Genomic DNA, 22356 nt, shown 5'->3' on the forward strand with positions numbered 1-22356 from the left:
TAATATCTCCGATGGCGTTAAAAGGTGTCCGCTCAACTTCATGATCACTTTATAATTTAGAATATGTAGTTTCTTTTCTACCTTATATTTGTCAACAATGGGTTATTTTAGGGGGTACATTTATTTATTTAGATTCTTTAGCGGGTACATTATTTAAGAAATTTTTGAGGACGTGAAATTAAAGTGTATATCTTGAAAACAAAGTGAAAAAAGAACAGCAACACAAGTGGCGCTGGTGCCTGGATTTCACACTACGGCCAACAACTTGCTGGTCAAGAGAATTTCGTTTTTATTGTTACCGTTCAACGATTTCACGTTGTAAGTTGTCTGGTTGAGGTTGTGTCCGTTAATTTGTTGTGTACTCGCGAGTTTTATTGGATTGCAAAGTAAAGCGTTTATGTTTTTCTGTGGTGCCAAGGAATTAAAAAAAAAAAAAAAAAAAAAAACAAGAATAATAATTAATTATTCATGTTCAAATTTTTTCCAGAATGCCAATATATATACATATATATTATCAGAAAAAATATACGAAATGTTGGAAGACCGATCCAGAACTTCAAGGTTAGTAAACATGTAGGCCTATTCTTTAAACCGAAAGTAAATTCGTACATAGGTATATATAATTGTAGATATGTACTGAATGTTATTTTTCAAAATTAGTATGCTCTGTTTGGGCAGAAAAATAAGGAAATGTAAGGTTCAAGGTTTTTTTTTCTTCGAAAAGCTCTAAAACATGGTGTACAGTGAAAACTTTAGGGGTTGCTAATCGAAATTTAGGGGGATTTGAAGTTAGTCCTAGGGGAAACATTCTGTAGGAGTTGGCATCACTGCTGTAATTACGTTCTTCATTGTATTAAATTTAAACGGTTTTCAACGATTTTAAATCGTATCCTTCGGCTTGGCTAGTTTGTCAAAAAAAGAAGAAAATACCAAGGTAAGTTTCAAAGAGACTTAATTTTGGTGGACTGAGAGATATGGCATGATTAATCAAGATGATAAAGCAGTGTATGTTTTATGTTCTAGAACAGTTCAGCTTGATAGCATCTAGTGTTATTTTTACCGATTATTATTATTACTAAGTCAAGATTATTTGATGGCATGTCATAGCAACATTATTTTTTAAAGAAAAATTCGCACATTCACCAATAAAGGTTCCCTATCCCTGTAATAGTGTACATGATATAGATTTTTTTTAATTCTACCCCTTGCAGCAATGGTAAGTCTTATCAAAAATTATTTTAGAGAAAGGTTTTATATAAAAAATATAAGATTTATAATCAATTAGAATAGTTTCGATAGTTTGTCCACGAAGGGAGATGGGAATTTTTTCTGTCCTCCAAGCTTTGTTTTTTCTTCCCCTTGCAGTTATGGTTAATCGCATCCAAAATTAATTTAGACAAAAGTTTTTTTGTTTTACTCGAACAAGTTATACGTTCAAGTGGATTTGATGTTTTTAATATTATGGGAGTTAGAGTTTTTTATTTAAATTCCCTATTTATACCCCTTGGATAAGATTTTGCCAATTAACATACGCGATCTAGATTACTATATTTTATGTATAAGTTATGTATAAGTTTGGAAGTGATCGGTGCAAAATTACGACCGTAATTGTGACCATAAAAATGTGTTTTAAGTACTATCGTTTGATTTGACAGACCATGAAACGAAAAAAATATATTTTAAAAATTCTGGAAGTCGCACCATGATAATGAGTACAATAGATAGTCATTCTTCTATATCTACTTAAAAGTAAGAGAGTTTATTTCAAGACTCTCCAGTGATGTGTAAACAGATAATCTCGATAACGAGTAAATTCATGTGTCATGAATCTTCAAACTTCATTGCAAGAGTGTTGAATATTTAAGAAACAATTAAGGCAGTATGCAAGAATATCACTGGCAGGAAACATTTAGACAAGAAATAAAAATTTGGCTTATGAAATTTACTTCTCTGTCGTAAGAAAACCAAACACATTTACACTTGAATTTTTTAATGAATGTATGTTGACATTTACTCCTCTGCTTAATGGTTAGAAATGTAATTTATCTTGATAAATGTTAACTGTCTCATCAAATTTATTTGTTTTACTTGAACTCTTGTAAAACAACAAAACCCATTTTCTCATGATGTCCGTCCATCCGTTGGAACAAATGTCTAATAAATTGTTCATATAGATACAAAAAAAGAGCATACATATAATTTAATTTTAAAAAAAGATTCATTAACTTTATTTATTTATTTTTTATGTAAATAAATATGGTACTTTGGCGAGAAATTTGTCTGATGGTATCCAATATCTTTCCTGTTCAATATTTAATGGTGGCTCTAAGTTCTCGGAAGAGCTTGCTTTGGAGGATATTCCTGCATTTACACCCCCAAGTTACTTGTGTCTTTCCTGTGACAGTATTTATGACTGCAATCAACCAAAACATGACATAAACTTTAATTTCATAAGCGTGTATTTTATAGAAAATGTTTTACTCACACATAGTTACGTAGTGCATCTGGGCTGCACCTTTTTTTCCTGTTGCTGATAAGAACAATCTGTATTTACTAGACTTCCGAGCCATTAATAGCTGTATTTCCTTTCTTCTCGCGAGTGGCGGACCTCGGTTGTGGGGCAGCTCCGCAGGTAGTGCCGCCCCCCACCCCCTGTTGTCAGACTCGGTCAGAGCCCAGACGCCAGCCGGGGTTCTCGCCGTCTGCCTCTCTTCTTCTCTTCCCTGGCCACCACCCTGTTTCTCCCGCTCCGAGGTCTTACTTGCCTGGCAAGGTGTGCATTGCTTTAGAAATATTAATTTTTCTCAACTATATCAGTGGCAACAATGAGGGAAACCATGAAGAAAGGTTTCATAAAGGGCTTAACTGTGCTTCTATAAAAATATTTTGAGAAATATTTAATTAGGACTTCATAACACTAGGCTGAATATAGCTGGGTCAATCCATGTGAAATCAACCAGTGTTCTGAACCTTACCATTTCAGATTTTGTTAATTTTTGGTACACTTGTTGTATCCATGGAACAGTTGAAAAATACAAAATTTTAAATTTTTTGGGCTAGTAGTTTTTGAGTAATAGCCATTCAAAAAAGTAAAAAATCATTTTTTTTGCAATATTTGGAAACAGTAAAAAGTTTATTACTTCAAAACTATTAGGTCTTGAGAGCTCAAACTTGTTTTATTCTCTTCAGGTTTTAATGGGCTTTAAACTGATATATAACATGACTGTCTGCCATCAACTCCCATTTTTTTTTTCAAAACAAGAAAAAAATATTTTTTTAAAAATATCAAAAACATCCCTTTTATTTTTTTAGTAAAACATATGTTATTTGTATACTAATAAGCTAACTATATGCAAAGTTTCACAATGGACTCATCTAAAAAAAAATATATTGTCTTAATAGTGTTTAAGCCAAATTTGCTGATAAATGTCACCAAAGAGTTAGCATTTAATATTAGGTTTCTTAAATGCAAATAGAATCTAAGTGTTATTACTGAATAATCAGAATGTATACATTTTGTACTGAAGCCATCAAAATTTTTATTAATATACAAATTGTAAGTTTTAATGTGTTTGTAAGAATAGCTATTTTTTTTTTTTTTTTTTGTTGCAAATCATTGCTTTCGCTGTGTAAGATTCCCAACATAACCTGTATTTTTCTGACTGGGCTGAAGTTCGCTCTATCCTGCGGCTCTATCCGGCCGCCCGGAACTGAGAGCTTGGAACAACAACAGCCTAAGTCATTCCACGCAAATACGGCAATTACCATCCAAGTTTTAATTGTTTTCCAAGAGAATGAGCAGTCATAACGTTGAAGCAGTTACAAGATAACATAAATACATCTGTTTACTATAAATAAAAATTAAATTTACTGTGTAAACCAACGTACAGGTTGTCCCAAGTACTCTGAAAGCCACCAAAGTGTTGTTTTATATTGCGTATTTCACAAATGAAGGTGACCCAAACTCCTCCAAGATATATACAGACCAAAATAATATATAGGGGTGTTCCTACAGGTGTCCTTAATAAATAAAAAATAAATTTGGAAGGATTTACAACGTATCCGTTGCACAAGACCCTCTTAGGGTGTCCAAAGTGTTGTTTTTAAGGTATTTAACAGAAAACTTTATTTTTTTTCGAAACTTTGGCCTACACATAACACCACGGCAGGTACATAGGACCTTTCCTCTATGATCCTTCTAACAAAAACATATTAATTTCCAGAGGTAAGCCCCGTACGAGACTCTCCAGGGCCTCCTAGGGCCTCCAAAGTGTGGTTTTTATCGAAATTATCACAAACATTAATTTTTTACATAACTTTATGCCGCTGGAAGTGATACAAATGGTATATAGGGGTGTTCCTACAGGTGTCCTTAATAAATAAAAAATAAATTTGGAAGGATTTACAACGTATCCGTTGCACAAGACCCTCTTAGGGTGTCCAAAGTGTTGTTTTTAAGGTATTTAACAGAAAACTTTATTTTTTTTCGAAACTTTGGCCTACACATAACACCACGGCAGGTACATAGGACCTTTCCTCTATGATCCTTCTAACAAAAACATATTAATTTCCAGAGGTAAGCCCCGTACGAGACTCTCCAGGGCCTCCTAGGGCCTCCAAAGTGTGGTTTTTAACGAAATTATCACAAACATTAATTTTTTACATCACTTTTTGCCGCTGGAAGTGATACAAATGGTATATAGGGGTGTTCCTACAGGTGTCCTTAATAAATAAAAAATAAATTTGGAAGGATTTACAACGTATCCGTTGCACAAGACCCTCTTAGGGTGTCCAAAGTGTTGTTTTTAAGGTATTTAACAGAAAACTTTATTTTTTTTCGAAACTTTGGCCTACACGTAACACCACGGCAGTTACATAGGACCTTTCCTCTATGATCCTTCTAACAAAAACATATTAATTTCCAGAGGTAAGCCCCGTACGAGACTCTCCAGGGCCTCCTAGGGCCTCCAAAGTGTGGTTTTTATCGAAATTATCACAAACATTAATTTTTTACATAACTTTATGCCGCTGGAAGTGATACAAATGGTATATAGGGGTGTTCCTACAGGTGTCCTTAATAAATAAAAAATAAATTTGGAAGGATTTACAACGTATCCGTTGCACAAGACCCTCTTAGGGTGTCCAAATTTATTTTTTATTTATTAAGGACACCTATAGGAACACCCCTATATGCCACGTCTGTCACTTCCAGCGGCATAAAGTTATGTAAAAAATTAATGTTTGTGATAATTTCGTTAAAAACCACACTTTGGAGGCCCTAGGAGGCCCTGGAGAGTCTCGTACGGGGCTTACCTCTGGAAATTAATATGTTTTTGTTAGAAGGATCATAGAGGAAAGGTCCTATGTACCTGCCGTGGCGTTACGTGTAGGCCAAAGTTTCGAAAAAAAATAAAGTTTTCTGTTAAATACCTTAAAAACAACACTTTGGACACCCTAAGAGGGTCTTGTGCAACGGATACGTTGTAAATCCTTCCAAATTTATTTATTATTTATTAAGGACACCTGTAGGAACACCCCTATATACCATTTGTATCACTTCCAGCGGCAAAAAGTGATGTAAAAAATTAATGTTTGTGATAATTTCGTTAAAAACCACACTTTGGAGGCCCTAGGAGGCCCTGGAGAGTCTCGTACGGGGCTTACCTCTGGAAATTAATATGTTTTTGTTAGAAGGATCATAGAGGAAAGGTCCTATGTACCTGCCGTGGCGTTACGTGTAGGCCAAAGTTTCGAAAAAAAATAAAGTTTTCTGTTAAATACCTTAAAAACAACACTTTGGACACCCTAAGAGGGTCTTGTGCAACGGATACGTTGTAAATCCTTCCAAATTTATTTTTTATTTATTAAGGACACCTGTAGGAACACCCTTATATGCCACGTCTGTCACTTCCAGCGGCATAAAGTTATGTAAAAAATTAATGTTTGTGATAATTTCGTTAAAAACCACACTTTGGAGGCCCTAGGAGGCCCTGGAGAGTCTCGTACGGGGCTTACCTCTGGAAATTAATATGTTTTTGTTAGAAGGATCATAGAGGAAAGGTCCTATGTACCTGCCGTGGCGTTACGTGTAGGCCAAAGTTTCGAAAAAAAATAAAGTTTTCTGTTAAATACCTTAAAAACAACACTTTGGACACCCTAAGAGGGTCTTGTGCAACGGATACGTTGTAAATCCTTCCAAATTTATTTTTTATTTATTAAGGACACCTGTAGGAACACCCCTATATGCCACGTCTGTCACTTCCAGCGGCATAAAGTTATGTAAAAAATTAATGTTTGTGATAATTTCGTTAAAAACCACACTTTGGAGGCCCTAGGAGGCCCTGGAGAGTCTCGTACGGGGCTTACCTCTGGAAATTAATATGTTTTTGTTAGAAGGATCATAGAGGAAAGGTCCTATGTACCTGCCGTGGCGTTACGTGTAGGCCAAAGTTTCGAAAAAAAATAAAGTTTTCTGTTAAATACCTTAAAAACAACACTTTGGACACCCTAAGAGGGTCTTGTGCAACGGATACGTTGTAAATCCTTCCAAATTTATTTATTATTTATTAAGGACACCTGTAGGAACACCCCTATATACCATTTGTATCACTTCCAGCGGCAAAAAGTGATGTAAAAAATTAATGTTTGTGATAATTTCGTTAAAAACCACACTTTGGAGGCCCTAGGAGGCCCTGGAGAGTCTCGTACGGGGCTTACCTCTGGAAATTAATATGTTTTTGTTAGAAGGATCATAGAGGAAAGGTCCTATGTACCTGCCGTGGCGTTACGTGTAGGCCAAAGTTTCGAAAAAAAATAAAGTTTTCTGTTAAATACCTTAAAAACAACACTTTGGACACCCTAAGAGGGTCTTGTGCAACGGATACGTTGTAAATCCTTCCAAATTTATTTTTTATTTATTAAGGACACCTGTAGGAACACCCTTATATGCCACGTCTGTCACTTCCAGCGGCATAAAGTTATGTAAAAAATTAATGTTTGTGATAATTTCGTTAAAAACCACACTTTGGAGGCCCTAGGAGGCCCTGGAGAGTCTCGTACGGGGCTTACCTCTGGAAATTAATATGTTTTTGTTAGAAGGATCATAGAGGAAAGGTCCTATGTACCTGCCGTGGCGTTACGTGTAGGCCAAAGTTTCGAAAAAAAATAAAGTTTTCTGTTAAATACCTTAAAAACAACACTTTGGACACCCTAAGAGGGTCTTGTGCAACGGATACGTTGTAAATCCTTCCAAATTTATTTTTTATTTATTAAGGACACCTGTAGGAACACCCTTATATGCCACGTCTGTCACTTCCAGCGGCATAAAGTTATGTAAAAAATTAATGTTTGTGATAATTTCGTTAAAAACCACACTTTGGAGGCCCTAGGAGGCCCTGGAGAGTCTCGTACGGGGCTTACCTCTGGAAATTAATATGTTTTTGTTAGAAGGATCATAGAGGAAAGGTCCTATGTACCTGCCGTGGTGTTATGTGTAGGCCAAAGTTTCGAAAAAAAATAAAGTTTTCTGTTAAATACCTTAAAAACAACACTTTGGACACCCTAAGAGGGTCTTGTGCAACGGATACGTTGTAAATCCTTCCAAATTTATTTTTTATTTATTAAGGACACCTGTAGGAACACCCCTATATATTATTTTGGTCTGTATATATCTTGGAGGAGTTTGGGTCACCTTCATTTGTGAAATACGCAATATAAAACAACACTTTGGTGGCTTTCAGAGTACTTGGGACAACCTGTACGTTGGTTTACACAGTAAATTTAATTTTTATTTATAGTAAACAGATGTATTTATGTTATCTTGTAACTGCTTCAACGTTATGACTGCTCATTCTCTTGGAAAACAATTAAAACTTGGATGGTAATTGCCGTATTTGCGTGGAATGACTTAGGCTGTTGTTGTTCCAAGCTCTCAGTTCCGGGCGGCCGGATAGAGCCGCAGGATAGAGCGAACTTCAGCCCAGTTTTTTCTGTGGCTCTCTTGTTTATCCCAGTCAGTTGTTGTAGGACTGTGAACTTTATGGTTGTCTACATATTTGTAATGTGTTCAATGTGAATTATTTGAGTGCATACTTCTTTCAAAGTGTCAAGACTGTTATTTATTTAGAGTGAAATGTTATTAGCATTTGTTATAAAGCTAAATAATTCTTTTTAATTCCTAAAAATGGCAATCAAACATCAAAAAAATAACTGGTGAATTTATAATGTTAAATGTTGTAACCCATATAAGGAACAAAACCATCTGAAAATGGAGAAAAAATATCTCAGAAATGTGACAGATAGTATATGTGTTCTTTAAATACAGACATTAAAATGGGTATGAAAATATGTAACAAATGTAGAAAAAAAGTGTATAGTGAACTTGAAATATCAGAACAGATGGATGGTAATGTGGCTGGTAAGAGTCAAAAGGATGACATTGATGATGAATCATTTACTGACTCAGGAGCAGCGATACATTACTTAAATAAATCACTGGAACTTATTGGTGAATCTCCCATAAAAAAGAAAAAAAACTTGCTGTAGAAAATTACTCCACAGAAAAAAATAGAAAAAAATAGTGACTAGCTTGGAAAACAAATTCATTTCTTCTAAGCAAGAAAGTAAAGAAGGAAACAAAGAAGAAAAACGTGAGTCTGAAATTATTGAACAATTGAAAAAAAATTAGCCCAAACAACTAAGCGAAGTGAAAAAAATGACTATTTTATCCGTGTTACCCGAAAGTTGGACATGTAAAAAAAATTGAAGAGATTGGTTTCACTAATTATATGGCTCACGCTGTAAAAAAATTAGTATGTGAAAAGGGAGTTCTTTCAACTCCGAACCCAAAGCCTGGCAAAACATTAAGTGAAGATACTGCACAGCTTGTTAAAGATTTTTATCAAGAGGATGACATAAGTAGAATTATACCTGGTAAAAAAGATTGCGTTACAATCAGGAACAAAGGATTGAAAATTAAAGTGCAAAAGCGTTTAGTATTAGCTAACTTAAATGAAATTTATCAAGCTTTTAAAGAAAAACATCGAACTCAATGAATTGGATTCTCAAAATTTTGTGAGTTAAGACCTAAAAATTGTATTTTAGCTGGTAAAAGTGGAACTCACACAGTATGTGTGTCTACTGTGCATCAAAATGTCAAATTGATGATAGCTGGTTCAGGGATAAACAATTTTTATTTAGATGGATCACCTCTTAAAACATATCACACTTTTCTAGCAAAAATTATGTGTAACCCTCCAGCCTCTCATTGTTACATGAATGAATGCATCAAGTTCCAGGGACAGCATACCTGAATGAAGCATTGGCTGAGATGTTTAAAAACGAGGTAATTGATGAGGTAACATACAAGCAATGGGTGACAGACAGATGTATGATGGAAACAGTTGTGAAAGAAATTGATGATTTCATAGAAGATTTTATAGAAAGTCTCTTAGAACTGAAAACCCATTCATTTATTGCATTACAACAGAAACATTGCTACTTAGAATGTATGGAAAATCTGGCGGAAGGTGAGGTTATCATTAACTGTGACTTTGCAGAAAGTTATTCATTTGTATTGCAGGACGAAGTACAATCATATCACTGGACGAGCCGCCAAGCCACACTGCACCCATTTATTGTATATTATAAGTGGCAAGAAAAACTACGGCATGCGGAGTATGTGTTCATTTCAGAGTGTTTGCAACACAATACAATAGCATTCTATGGTTTTCAAAGAAAAATTATACAAATACTGAAAGATACACTACCATTTGAACTAAGAAAAATCACTTACTTTTCTGATGGCAGTGCTGCGCAGTATAAAGATAGAAAGAATTTTTTAAACTTGTGCCTACACAAGAATGTTTTTCAAGTAGAAGCAGAATGGCAGTTCTTCGCTACATCACACGGCAAGAGTGCCTGCGATGGATTAGGTGGCACGGTTAAAAGTTTAGCTTCCAAAGCTAGTTTACAAAGACCATACAATGACCAAATACTTACACCAAAGCAGCTTTTTGAGTTTGCCAATCACAATATTCCGGGTAAAGACTTTGAATACTGCACAGCTGATGATTACGATGCAGCTTAAAAGAAACTTTCTCCGAGATTAAACAATTCAAAAGCAATTGAAGGTACTCACAAACTGCATGCGTTTATACTGATTTCTGAAAATCGTCTTCTCACAAAGTCATTCTCATCAAGTGCACAAAGTGTGACAGAAATTGAAACAAAAGTTGATTACGTAACACCTACAGATTTACAGAAAATTGACTCTGGATATGTTACAGTAGTCTACGATAAATCATGGTGGCTTGCTTGTATTCTTCAAAAAAATGGTGACAATGAATTTACAGTTAGCTTTTTACATCCTAAGGGGCCATCTCCTTCATTTTTTTACCCCAAACCAAATGACATACTAACAGTACCCAGTAATTCTATTCTAGGAGTAGTGAATCCTGTGACAAATCCTGTGACAGCAACCGGAAGAGTGTACACGTTAAGTAAAACTTAAATTAGTGTGTCATCACATGCTTTAGAAAATTTAAGAAATCAAGATTGAGTAACAGTGTAACACAAAATTAAATAAACTTGCTACATAACTTTACTAATACAATTTGTGACATTTACTTTCTAGTAATTATGACAACTTAACAATTATTTGCAAATAATTCAAATACTCTTTCATCCTGAAAATTGGTAAGTAAACAGCATACTAATGTATGTATATTTTAGATATGTATTAAAAGCTTTTATGCTTTTTTCTTCAGTTATGCATTTATTTTTAAGAAATATTGTAGTGGCTGATATTACAAACACATTAAAATTTTAAAATATTAAATCAATAAGCAACATTTTGTCTTATTAGTTCAATAAGTATACATTCGATTATTCAGTTATATAACTTTGATTTAATTCGTATTTAAAAAAATGAATATTAAATTCTCACTCTTGGGCAACATTTATCAGTAAATTTTGGCTTAAGCACTATTAAGACTATTTTTTTTAGATGAGTCCATTGTTGGTCCATTATGAAACTTGGTATAGAGGTAGCTTATTAGTATACAAAAAAACATATATTTTTCGAAAAAAATACAAAGGGGTGTTTTTGAGATTTTCAAAAATATTTCTTTAATTGTTTTGGAAAAAAAACGGAAGTCGAAGGATGACAGCCTTGTTATATATCAGGTTAAAGCCAATAAATACTGAAGAGAATAAAACAAGTTTGAGCTCTCTAGACCTAGTAGTTTTGAAGTTATATATATGTTTACTGTATCCAAATATTGCAAAAAATTTGTTTATTTTTTTATTTTTTGAATGGCTATTACTCAAAAACTATTAGTCCAAAAAATTTAAAATTTTGTATTTATCAACTGTCCCATGGCTACAACATGTGTACCAAAAATCATTCAAATCTAAAGGGGAAAGGTCCAAATTAATTTTTTTATTGGTTGATTTCACATGGAATGACCCAAGGGCAGAATGCACCCCTCCCTAACAAGGCACCAGATGCAGGGTTCCTCTCCCTCCCATAATGCGTTAGATTCGTCCCTGGGTCCAATGAGGGCAATGCTTGCCTCAGATACAAGTTATAGGGAAGTCATGGTTGCTCGTAAATTAAAGGATGCACGTAGCCATACTGAAGTGACAAGAGGTTATTTCCCACGTAACTGAGGTCGCCCACAATGCAGCTTACATCTGTCCTACAAGTTGTGACTAAGACTATCAGCCCGCAGAGAAATGTTCAAGCCCCTCCACGTAGTGTGTCTAAGTACATTTAAATGGTTACCTTTTTTAAAATTTCCTGATGAAAATATTTACATTGAATTTATGTACTTTCTCACATTAATGGCTACATTTTTTTTAGTTATACTTTTTAGGTGCTTTATAAAAAAAATTATAAATATAACTACTGAATTCCTGTATTGTCTTGTAGAGGACTATTTAATTAGGTGAACTAAATGTAGAAATGTATTTTAAAATATCCTAAAAATTATGTAAATTTAGGTATAATAAATGTCACATGATCCAGATGGGAATCTAATTTCTACGAGACAGTAAAACAATACTTAAACAGAAATAGTTTGGTTTATTTATCAATATTCATATATATATATATTTGCTCTCTCAAAACAGCAGCAAAAATTCAGATAATAGAATATTAAAAATCATTACAACTCTTAAAAACTCTGCAAGACAAAACTAAACATTTTTTAAAAATATAATCATATATGGATCTGTAAACTGAAACCTTATTATTATTGACAAACAATATGTTTTACAGTACATTTTTAACAAGCAATGTTTACTTTCGAACATTGACTGGTTAGAACAATAAAAAATATTTCTCGTATTCATATAATACACACTTAGTAAAACTAATATGACTACAAATTGAACACATGATTTCAATGCAAATGATGAAAACAATTCCACTAGTCCGACGAAAAACTAAACATACCACAAATATATATATACATATACGTATATCTGAATATGTACATAAAGCGCTATATCTGTTGATGTACAGCACATCTTAAAAATTGTACCATATTGGTTATGGACAAGAATTGGTTACATGTGATATATAATATAAAACATTTCATTCACTTTAAATTCCATTCAAGCTACGTACCATTATGTTTATTTAAAATTTCATATCTAGTGAAGGATTAATAAGTCTACCAAATGAAAGTGTCAAGTTTATGGAAATACTGAAAAACTTATGGCAGCATTGTGCTTTACCAAACACACTGAGCAAAGGCTGTTTTCATACGCGTGTAAATTGTGTACCTATTACAATAAATTCCCCAACACTTATATTACAACATAACTTTTTAACCAACTACATTTAACAATTTTAATGCAAAAAATAATAATAATAAATTACAAATTTTTCTTCAAAGACATTGCCACTTAGCCCTTAAAATTATTTTTTAGCAATAAATAGTACATCTCTGAATCTAATAAAAAAAATTATGAGCTTGGTATGTACAGAAAAATTAGACCTACTCTAAAATAAAAGTTCTTACAGTAAAGAGGGGAAAAATAATTAACTTTCTTTTGTAAAAAAGAGTGTATTTTCTATTCATTCATGTTAACTATTATTTTAAGTTTTGGATTGACGAACTAGTGAAGATGTGGACACAAGCTAATCCGGGTGGAAAATGTGTCAGGGTGTATGGTCTTGCTTCAAATCCAACTCTAGGCACCTGGGAACTGTATGAAAACAAACACAATTTTTAAATGTAACCGTTGCAGACACTAAAAGTCAAATAAACATTTCACTTTCGATATTAGAGATGTGCTTAGTGATACACAATTTAAAGTATGGCAAGCATTGGTCATTAGAAATACAATAAGCGGGGAACAAAAATATTCCAAAATTTTTAGCCCAAGTGGCACGCCATCAAAAATTATTTTTTGATGAACATCTGAAATGTTTAAGTGCAGGTCTACTATGATTTAAAAAAACTGAGCATCTTGGATGTGGATGTGAAAGTAATTTTTAAATTTCCCTATATCTATAGCATTCAGTAATATAAAAATGACTAAGTATACAAGAAAATCAAGCCCTTATAGTTATAGTGAACTGGGCTAAAAGTATTTACAAGGTAAAGACACTTTGGATATGATACACAATTTGAAAGTTTTGAAAGAAAAAAATATCTTCAGGCAATCCGAACAGAATTATAAATAAAGCTTGTACGTAACTATGAAACAAGAAAATTACGTTTATCACTTAAGGGGAGATAAAGGAATCAAAATACATATGCCATATTGATTCAAAAAAGTTTTATGCCATATCAGATTTTTATAGTTTATCATTGAAAATTTCCCTTCATTAAGTTACAGGAATCAAAATACATATGCCATATTGATTCAAAAAGTTTTATGCCATAACAGATTTTTATAGTTTATTATTGAAAATTTGCCTTCATTAAGATGTAGTAAATGGTAATGATTTCACAGAGTTATCTTACTTGTAATAGCCAGTCACTTTTCACTTGAGACATGCCATTAGGTTGTACACTATGTTTAAATGAAGCCAACTTTTGGAAATTAGACAGAAATTTATTATGGCCTAAAATCTGTTGAAACCAATATGGTGTGGTCCAGTTCTTATCTTTTATAAATTTTTATAATTTGCTATCATGGTGCAAAATTAAATATACAGGTATAATTTATACACATCACAAGTATAAAACTTATCAGTTATTTTGTGTTACAAAACTTTAGATGATAAATAAGACCGTAGAAAACTTATGATTTAAAGTTTTATTTTTAAGGACCCTTTGAAGTTTATTTTTCTTTCAACTCGCATATTGTTGGTTAGTGTCACGAGTGTGTTTTGAAGATAATGATATATAGTTTGCTGTTTGTTGTGTTAAATGGATAAGCCAGAGTAGAAATAGGGCACTTTTTATAATTAAAAAATTCTTCACACATAAATTACGCCTGAAAATCAGTGAACTGTTAAGCATAGGATTACAATATTGTTTTCTTAATTTAAGTAAGTTATCTTTAATGTTACTGTTCCTCTTAGTAAATAAAACTTTTTCTGTTGAAAAACAAAACACATTTTGAATGTTTTTCATTTTCTGAAGATTTACAAAAATAAAAGTAATTGATACAATTTGTTTGAGTGTTCTGTCAGGAAAGTTAAATGTGCTACCTTGAAATTGTATAACTTTTTCTTGCAAAAATGTTTTGACGTTGTTTACATTGATTCCTAAATGTACGCATAAACTTAACAACCATGCCCATAATTCGCGTGTAACATTTTCTAGCACCACCTAAGCATAAAAATATCCATAGTAAAAAACCAGTATAGCCTAAAAATGATAATGAGTCATGTAATTTTTTTTTCAAATGCAAAAAAAAATATTTAAAATCCATTAACTGTAACAACTATTTTAACCTCAAAATACTGCATACAAAGCAGAGATAGCTTATAAATTTATTGTACAGTAAGTTAAACCTTGGTGGCAACTTTTTCACTTTTCATCTCAAAATCGCTATTCTAGCTGCTAGAGTAAAATATCTCTCCAAAACTTGTGTAAGTTACGTATTTAAAAATGGCTCTCGGTTTGTGTGTGCCAAAATGGAACAAATTGTGCTTTAATGTAGCTGTCATCACTGCAACACACAAACAGTAACTAGGAGAATGTTTACACTGGATAAGATAAAACCACGCCTTTTTTTTAATGCACTCTAATATTTACAAATGATCATGTAGGATGATTAATTAATATTGTTCTTCTGGTGGTATACTGTTTGAAATATAGAATATTAAAAAGAATGTCATAATTAAGTCAAGTGCATTTGCTGCTAGTTTCTAATTTGCGACTTAATAGATCAAATAAACCACGCCATAAGGAAAATATTTACTAATAAAACTACAATAACTAGGAGAAATACCTACGTACAAATTAGCATCATATTCTTAGAACACTTAAAGATTAGATTTCTCTGATGAGAGGTAAAACGGATGTGCAATTGAAACATCCTTAACAAAAACGTGCTAACAGTGTGCAAAGGTCTGTGAAATGACTGACAGGATATACATTCAGTCACTAATGACTGGGAGAGCTCAAGCTCGTTTGACCACCGAACACATGGCAACAGGGTGACAACTTGACGGATGCAAAAAAAAAAAAACTAAAGTGCCCGTTAAATCGTGGTAAGCCGGAGGGGGGCCGCAGCCATCGAAGTAGCAACAGCCAGTGAGTGGTGCTACAGAGGTCAAAGAACACGGAACTGTGGACCGGCCATTACAAAAGTCGTAAAACGGCTGATAAACTGCAAAATACGTGGTTTCAAAAAGAACCGGCCCGCCGGTATCTTCCACGTGTCAACAACATTCAAAATACCTCGTGACGAGTCCTCATTTGCTTGCCAGCAGCACGAGGACGTACATTTACAAAATTACAAGTTCAATACATGCATTACAAGAGGTGACAAATATTTTGTACAGATAAAGAGTATATCCACTAACATAAGTCGTTATGCTGAATGATAAGAAACAAAGATTTTGTTTCATAAAAAATGGTGGTAAAAATTTTTCCAGCTTCATAGCTTGGCCTTGAATGATCTTGTACAAAACTAGAAAAGGAGGGAGGGGAGTCATCTGCTTGCTGTAAAACATTTCTTTGTTATTTTTTTTTTTAAGATTTGGCTGTAAGTGCAGTTCATTGGTTGACTTTATAATTGCTTGACACGCACCACTTTGTGACGTATGTGGAGGGGCATGAACAGACTGACAACCCATGTTGCAAGCTCACAGCGAGAAGATCACTTTACAAGAGAGAGGGAGCAAAAAAGAACCCTGTCCTAGTTCTCAAACCAGGTATAAAACATGTTGCTACTCGCAAGATGAGGGTAGATACGTTACAGAAGTGTCAAAAAAAGTGCAGTGTAACATGAACACTCCCTGGCAACACCTTGCAGTCTTTTAAATTTCAAATAAAACTATGGTGTGAGAGAATTTGCTGCTGTTTATTGTAGCGGTACTGGGAGACGAACATACCTCCACAAGTGAATAGCTTAAAATGATTCTAAAAAAGGCTCACGTTCAAAAAGCTGAAAGATATGTTGCACAAAATATATTTATTGGTAAAAATTTATGAGGAAAACCGAATAGCATCCGATGATACCTCACAGTACGATAAACAGCAACAATGTATGCTCTAATGGACAGTAAAAAAATTAAATTGTAACATTACTGACTGCACTGTGAGAAAATTATTCGTTCGGAGAATCCCAGAACGTTTTGGCAGTAAATGTAATAGTACCGAGACAAAGTGGAAATAACACCAAACCACACAAAAATCTACCATCAATCAAGTAAGAAATTAATTAATGGTGAAACCGCACACTGCAATTTAAAATCCAAATCAGTAAATCATTCACTGATAGCAAAGATCGCAAGAATTTGTTATTATACAAAATGCAAAAACATGGTAATGTGAAGAGGTTGCAAAAATGTTACTGATTCTCTTTGTCATGCCACAAATTTATAAGTAATTTCTGATGTGTAACATCTTGCCTCTCGGTAAATGGTAATTTCGCGAATGAGAAGGAAGTCGAAGAACGGAAATGTATAGTAGAAATAGGGAGAAGTGCGCTCAATTCAATTTTTCAGTGCGGCTACAGTTGGCGCAAACATTTCCATGGCGTTTGTAAAGAAAGGGAGAAAGACAACTTGACAGATGTTCACCATTTACCTGTTTACTGTTCGTTCAGCTGAACAGAAGTCTTGAACAGCACAACGCATTGCCACGTGGCTTTTATAATACGTAATAAATACGCTGTGAAATTATAATGTATAATATAAGTACAATAATTTTATAAGTATTATAAAATATGTGTTGTGTTAATACATAGTTTGTGAAATGATATATTAGATGTTACACATCACTGTCAAGTACATATACTTTAAATAAAACAAATTGTAACTAACCTGTTAACTTTCATGTTTTTTTTCTGTATTTACTTTAAATGATTAAATTTTTACATTAAATGGCAACAGAACTAATACAGTTTTAATTCATTGTAAAATTCCAACTAAAACACTTGCAATCTCTTCCTAAAACCATATATAGTAAGAAAAAAATGTGTTAATACTGACATACAAACTTTTACATTGCCTTTTGATCAAGTAGGTGTAAGGTAATGCTTACATTTACCAAAGAGCTGATATTTATTTTCTTGCACAACTGAGCCACAATATATACTTACACTCTGTTAGCTGACAAACAAATGAATTGTGAAATCTACTTGGAACATCATAAAATTTGAAAGTTTACTACACATAGCAAACAAATTTAAAACTATGCAAAACTTGCTATATTCAGTTAGGAATGTTTACAAGTATAAAAATCCACAATAAAATAAAAATTTTAATCAAATACTTCTCCAATTATTTTGTCACAACCATTAACTTATCTGTATCATGCAACGACAAATATATTTTTCCTGTCTTACACTCTAAACATTCAACAAGTATTTGGGGAAATTTTTTTTTAAACAAACTCCTCCCAAGATAAATATTTTATACCAAATAACAGATGATTAAATAGATAAGTAGTGTACATGTTCAATATTATGCAAACTGTACAGAGAGCAATATAATGGCTAACATTTGCCAAAACTTATTTAACAACATTTCTCTTACAAAAATTGGCCATCTGCAAATTTTCAAAATGCATCGCACAAAAATAAATGCTCTAGTTATGAGTTTGTTTCAATTTCATTATACAACATCTAAAAAAGTCAGTCCATGAACAATATAAAGCGATGATACATTACGTTTCTTTTCTTAAAAATATACTTACATCAATTACATCTCTACGCAACACTGCACACATCTGTCCCACACAAGAGGGAGAGATGTCACAAATATATCTCTGTCTAGCACAACTACAGGATGGCGAATTCGCTGAATACATCTGAAATATATTATTTTCATATATCCAAATCACAAAAAAAAAAAATACTTTCAAGTGTCCTGCACTTACAGTACACAATTAAAATACATACAATTACAACACAAATCGCTTTGATGCTATACACCGTAACATCTAACCCTACTGTCTTTTGTCGTATAAGAAAATGTTCTCAATAAACAGTTCAACCCTCATTTTGAGGAATAGTTCTCATTTCAAAATTGGTCCAAATTCGCTTGTACAAAAGGCTGGAACCAAGGGTTTATTCTTGCAGTTTTCGTTGCCATGTATCATAAGGACACTGATCCATTACCCTTCCACAATCTTATACATACTAACAAAATGGTTTCCCTCGTACCTGATTTTTACAGTTTAAAAATTTTGCTCGCACTGTTGAATGGGACTCGCAGCTTTGAAAACAACAACCTCCTCCTTCTCCGCACTGAAGATCAGAACGGGAGGAGGAAATACATTCTGCGTGTGATAAAAACAATTGTAGGTAGTAGTGGCAGCAGCTGTACTACAAACCCTGGCAATTCAATAAACCACAAAAAATCTTGAGCAGCCCGAAGCACCAACATTGACCAAACCACAGCGAGACACGCTGAGCGCACCACATCCCCATCCCCCACAGCCATTTCGCTCGCCGAGAGTCGCCCGACTGCAGCGGAACTCCCGACATCTCAAGGGCAGTCCACAATTTTCATTCATTCATTCATTTAACATTTTTTTTTTTTGGCAATTCAGTGAGCGCCGTGCGACTGACCGACCCCGACTCCCGGGGCAGCAAAGGTCGCGAAGGCTCGCGCTAGGGCGCGCTTCGCTGCCAGCCAGCGATCAGAACCGATAATTCACCCGCGCCCGCCCGCTTCACTTGGCGTCGTCCTCTTCCATCGGCTCCTCCGACGTGTCTCGGGAATGTTTGGGACTCCTGCGCACGGACCACACCGCCGTGAGCACGGCAACAACACTCGCACACTCTGCCGCTCAATGCAGGGACAACGTGAAGGAGGGGTCCAGCACAACCGTGATGGTACTAATTTTACATGAGTGAGTTTTCTCTGCAATTGTATTTTAAAACACCTATCGTCACACTAAAAATCTCGGGGAAAATTATACTTTGAGGTCTCCAACGTTTACACAATGAAATTTAAGTATGTATAGATATTGCTTGGAAAATAAAAACCTGGATATTTTATACTCAATAGTTTTTAACACTTTCCAAGACTTTTCAAAAAAAAAATTTTTTTTTATTAAAACATATAAAATTAAATTGTTATTAAATACATAAAACACACATGTCAAGTTTGTATGAATGACATGTGCGCAAACCCACATTAAACATAGACTACTTGGATATCACATTCCCAGTGGCTTTTGTGTGAGGCATGTGAGGCTGTAATGGGGAATAAATACATTATTCTAGCCCACCAAGGACTGCTATAATTTTCTTATTCTGTATTTTTTTTAAATTCCTGGAAGGGACCCCCTGGGAAAACACACAAACACACCCCCCACCCCCAAGCAAATTAGGCTTTGTCCCAGCTTCATGCTAGGAAAAAAATGCACAACTCAAATTTGAGCCACGTTTACATCAAAGTACGTACGAGTTTCAAATTGTCTCCTCAAATGTTGGGTTCCTTGTAATCAAATGGCACCAGACAAAAAAAAAAGGAGTTAATAACACCGAAAGTACATCTCAACATTCAACTCATTCAATTCAATTCATAAGCCACAGTTTTCTTAGCATTTAAAATTAATTTAGATGATACTTATTATAAAACTGCTTCAATTTGGTAACAAACACGTAATGCCATTACGAAAAGTAATTTACACAGGGACACACAAACACATGCAGTAAACTGAACTAGGGTAAAACATGAAATAAATGTATTTTATGTTAGTATCACCTCAGGTAATGGATGATGTAACTATTGACCAGAGGTGTTAAAATTACACTATTTTAAAATCCAAACAATAAAAGATAACAGACACATAATTCTTTTAACTGCTTAAATGCTAAAGAGTAGGTACTTTTAAAAGAAGCGAAGGGAAGGGGGAAGTTATAATTTACAATGCGCGTATCTGGAATTAAGGAACATCCAGAATTGTTTTGGATATATCGGCTTCCGAGGCGTATATCATCAAAGTGGTAGAGTGTAGTGGTGTTTGGCCCTACATTCAGGGTTGCATTATTACCAGGGGTCTGTGAATATTCAAAAAATATTTTATACTTGATTTGACATTTGACATTACAAATCTAATATTTTTTTATAATTATTCATCACCAATAGATGCACCAAATGGGACTCATTCACAAAAAATAAATTTAAAATCTCTCTCTCTCTATAAATATATATATATATTAGGGATGTACGAATCCTTTATTTTCAGTTCGGTTCGAATCCGATTCGAATCCCTGGCAATATTTGAGATATGAATCCGATTCCGAATATTAGGCACAGATTAATTAAAAATAATTGATTAATTTAAAAATAATGCATGTTCTTTTTTTTTCTAACTGTAACTACTGGCAATTATTTATTACACTGAGATTGAAATTTTTGTAATTATTTAAACTTAATTAATAATAAACACTTTAAAATATGAAAACCAAAACATATTCGTTTCTCAAACTCAATCGTAATAAACTGCACGCCACAGGGAAATCTCAGTTTTATAAACGTTTCAGCAAACGAAACCATTTTTTCTCCAATAAATAGCCAAGACTTTTTTTCTTGTAGGTATGTAATTGTTTTTAGTTTATAGTTTAATTACGAATTTCGTCGTACAGCATAGTTTAAGCCCTTGAAATCTCGAAATTCTTTTAATGTCACTGTGTTAATTATTTAATTTACATATCTTTCTTTGTTACATCATATTATAAATACTTACGTAACAGTAGTCTAATTTTATTTTTCAATGCTAGTATTTTTGAGCCGTATTAAATTAATTTATAACATTTGTGAATATTCGTAATACTGTTCGAATCCATGTACGTACAACGATTCCGGGTTCGGGTAATTGTGGATTCGAACCGTACCCGAAATATCGAGTACTCGCACATCCCTAATATATATGTGTGTGTGTGTATTGTTACGAACGCAGACAGGACCGCGACGCACGCCAGGTTCGGAGCTGGCTGGCGGCCCAGCACGGCCCCTGACATCACGCGCCGTCTATTAATGTGAGGCATGCCACGCGTGCCTGGCCGGATTACAAGGGTCCTCGCTACCCACCCCTCTCCGCTCCCTGCTCACTGTCCCGCCTCGGGCTATTATCACCTTTACAGCCTGGGAATTCTGGGCCTACAGAGGCCACCGCAAGGAAGGGCGTAAATAAGCGTCACTGTTCTGGGTGTTTCAGGCGTTGGGTCAGCCCTGGATGACATGACACGTCACAGACGCTAACGGGCAAATAAGCGATGACGCCGGCCTCCGCAAGAGCTTGGAGAGAGTTCTAAGGGTTCGGAGAGTTCTGAGAGATACTGGCGATACCCGTGCGATCTGCGAGAGGTGGCCCTTGCTGAGCGAACCAGACCTATCAGGAGGCGATACCTGCGAGAAGGCCTGGCGAGATGAGTGATAGCTGAGGACTGTACTGTGGCGCGGAGTGGGTGAGTGTGCGAAGGAAGCGGACAGAAGAGCAAGCCACTGTCGAACCAGGCTCCAGTGGAAAGTGTTAATGTTTCAATGATCAGTGTAAGACTAGTTGTGGACAGAATTCTTGAGTGCGGTAATTAAATTTATAGTGTCGAGATTAGTAATAAATAAAACTGTACTAATTGATTGGGCTATCCCCTTACGAACCCAGTTTTTTCCCCACATTATATTCGCAACAGTATGTAAGATGATTTATTGAGGAATTTGGATTTATTTCCTACAACCTTATACATTGCTTTTATATTTAAAAA

At 34.4% G+C, this 22356-nt stretch overlaps 1 protein-coding gene and 1 long non-coding RNA gene across 7 annotated transcripts in view; one reads left to right on the top strand and one right to left on the bottom strand.

The window, feature by feature from the left end:
• The first annotated feature begins 834 nt into the window (after positions 1-834).
• LOC134537018 (uncharacterized) lies at positions 835-22245 on the top strand. Its single transcript, XR_010075915.1, has 2 exons — positions 835-934; positions 21810-22245. It is a non-coding gene; the product is annotated as an uncharacterized LOC134537018 (long non-coding RNA).
• LOC134537017 (histone deacetylase 4) overlaps positions 12072-22356 on the bottom strand; it is a 184555-nt gene continuing 174270 nt past the window's right edge. For all 6 annotated transcript variants that reach the window (XM_063377206.1, XM_063377209.1, XM_063377208.1 and 3 more), the window contains exon 25: positions 12072-19374. In XM_063377206.1, coding sequence (XP_063233276.1) covers positions 19314-19374 — 61 coding nt within the window. In that variant the 3' untranslated portion in view covers positions 12072-19313. The remainder of the gene's footprint in view (positions 19375-22356) is intronic.

This window comes from Bacillus rossius, chromosome 11 (genome assembly GCF_032445375.1).
Source record: "Bacillus rossius redtenbacheri isolate Brsri chromosome 11, Brsri_v3, whole genome shotgun sequence".
Taxonomy (NCBI): domain Eukaryota; kingdom Metazoa; phylum Arthropoda; class Insecta; order Phasmatodea; family Bacillidae; genus Bacillus; species Bacillus rossius.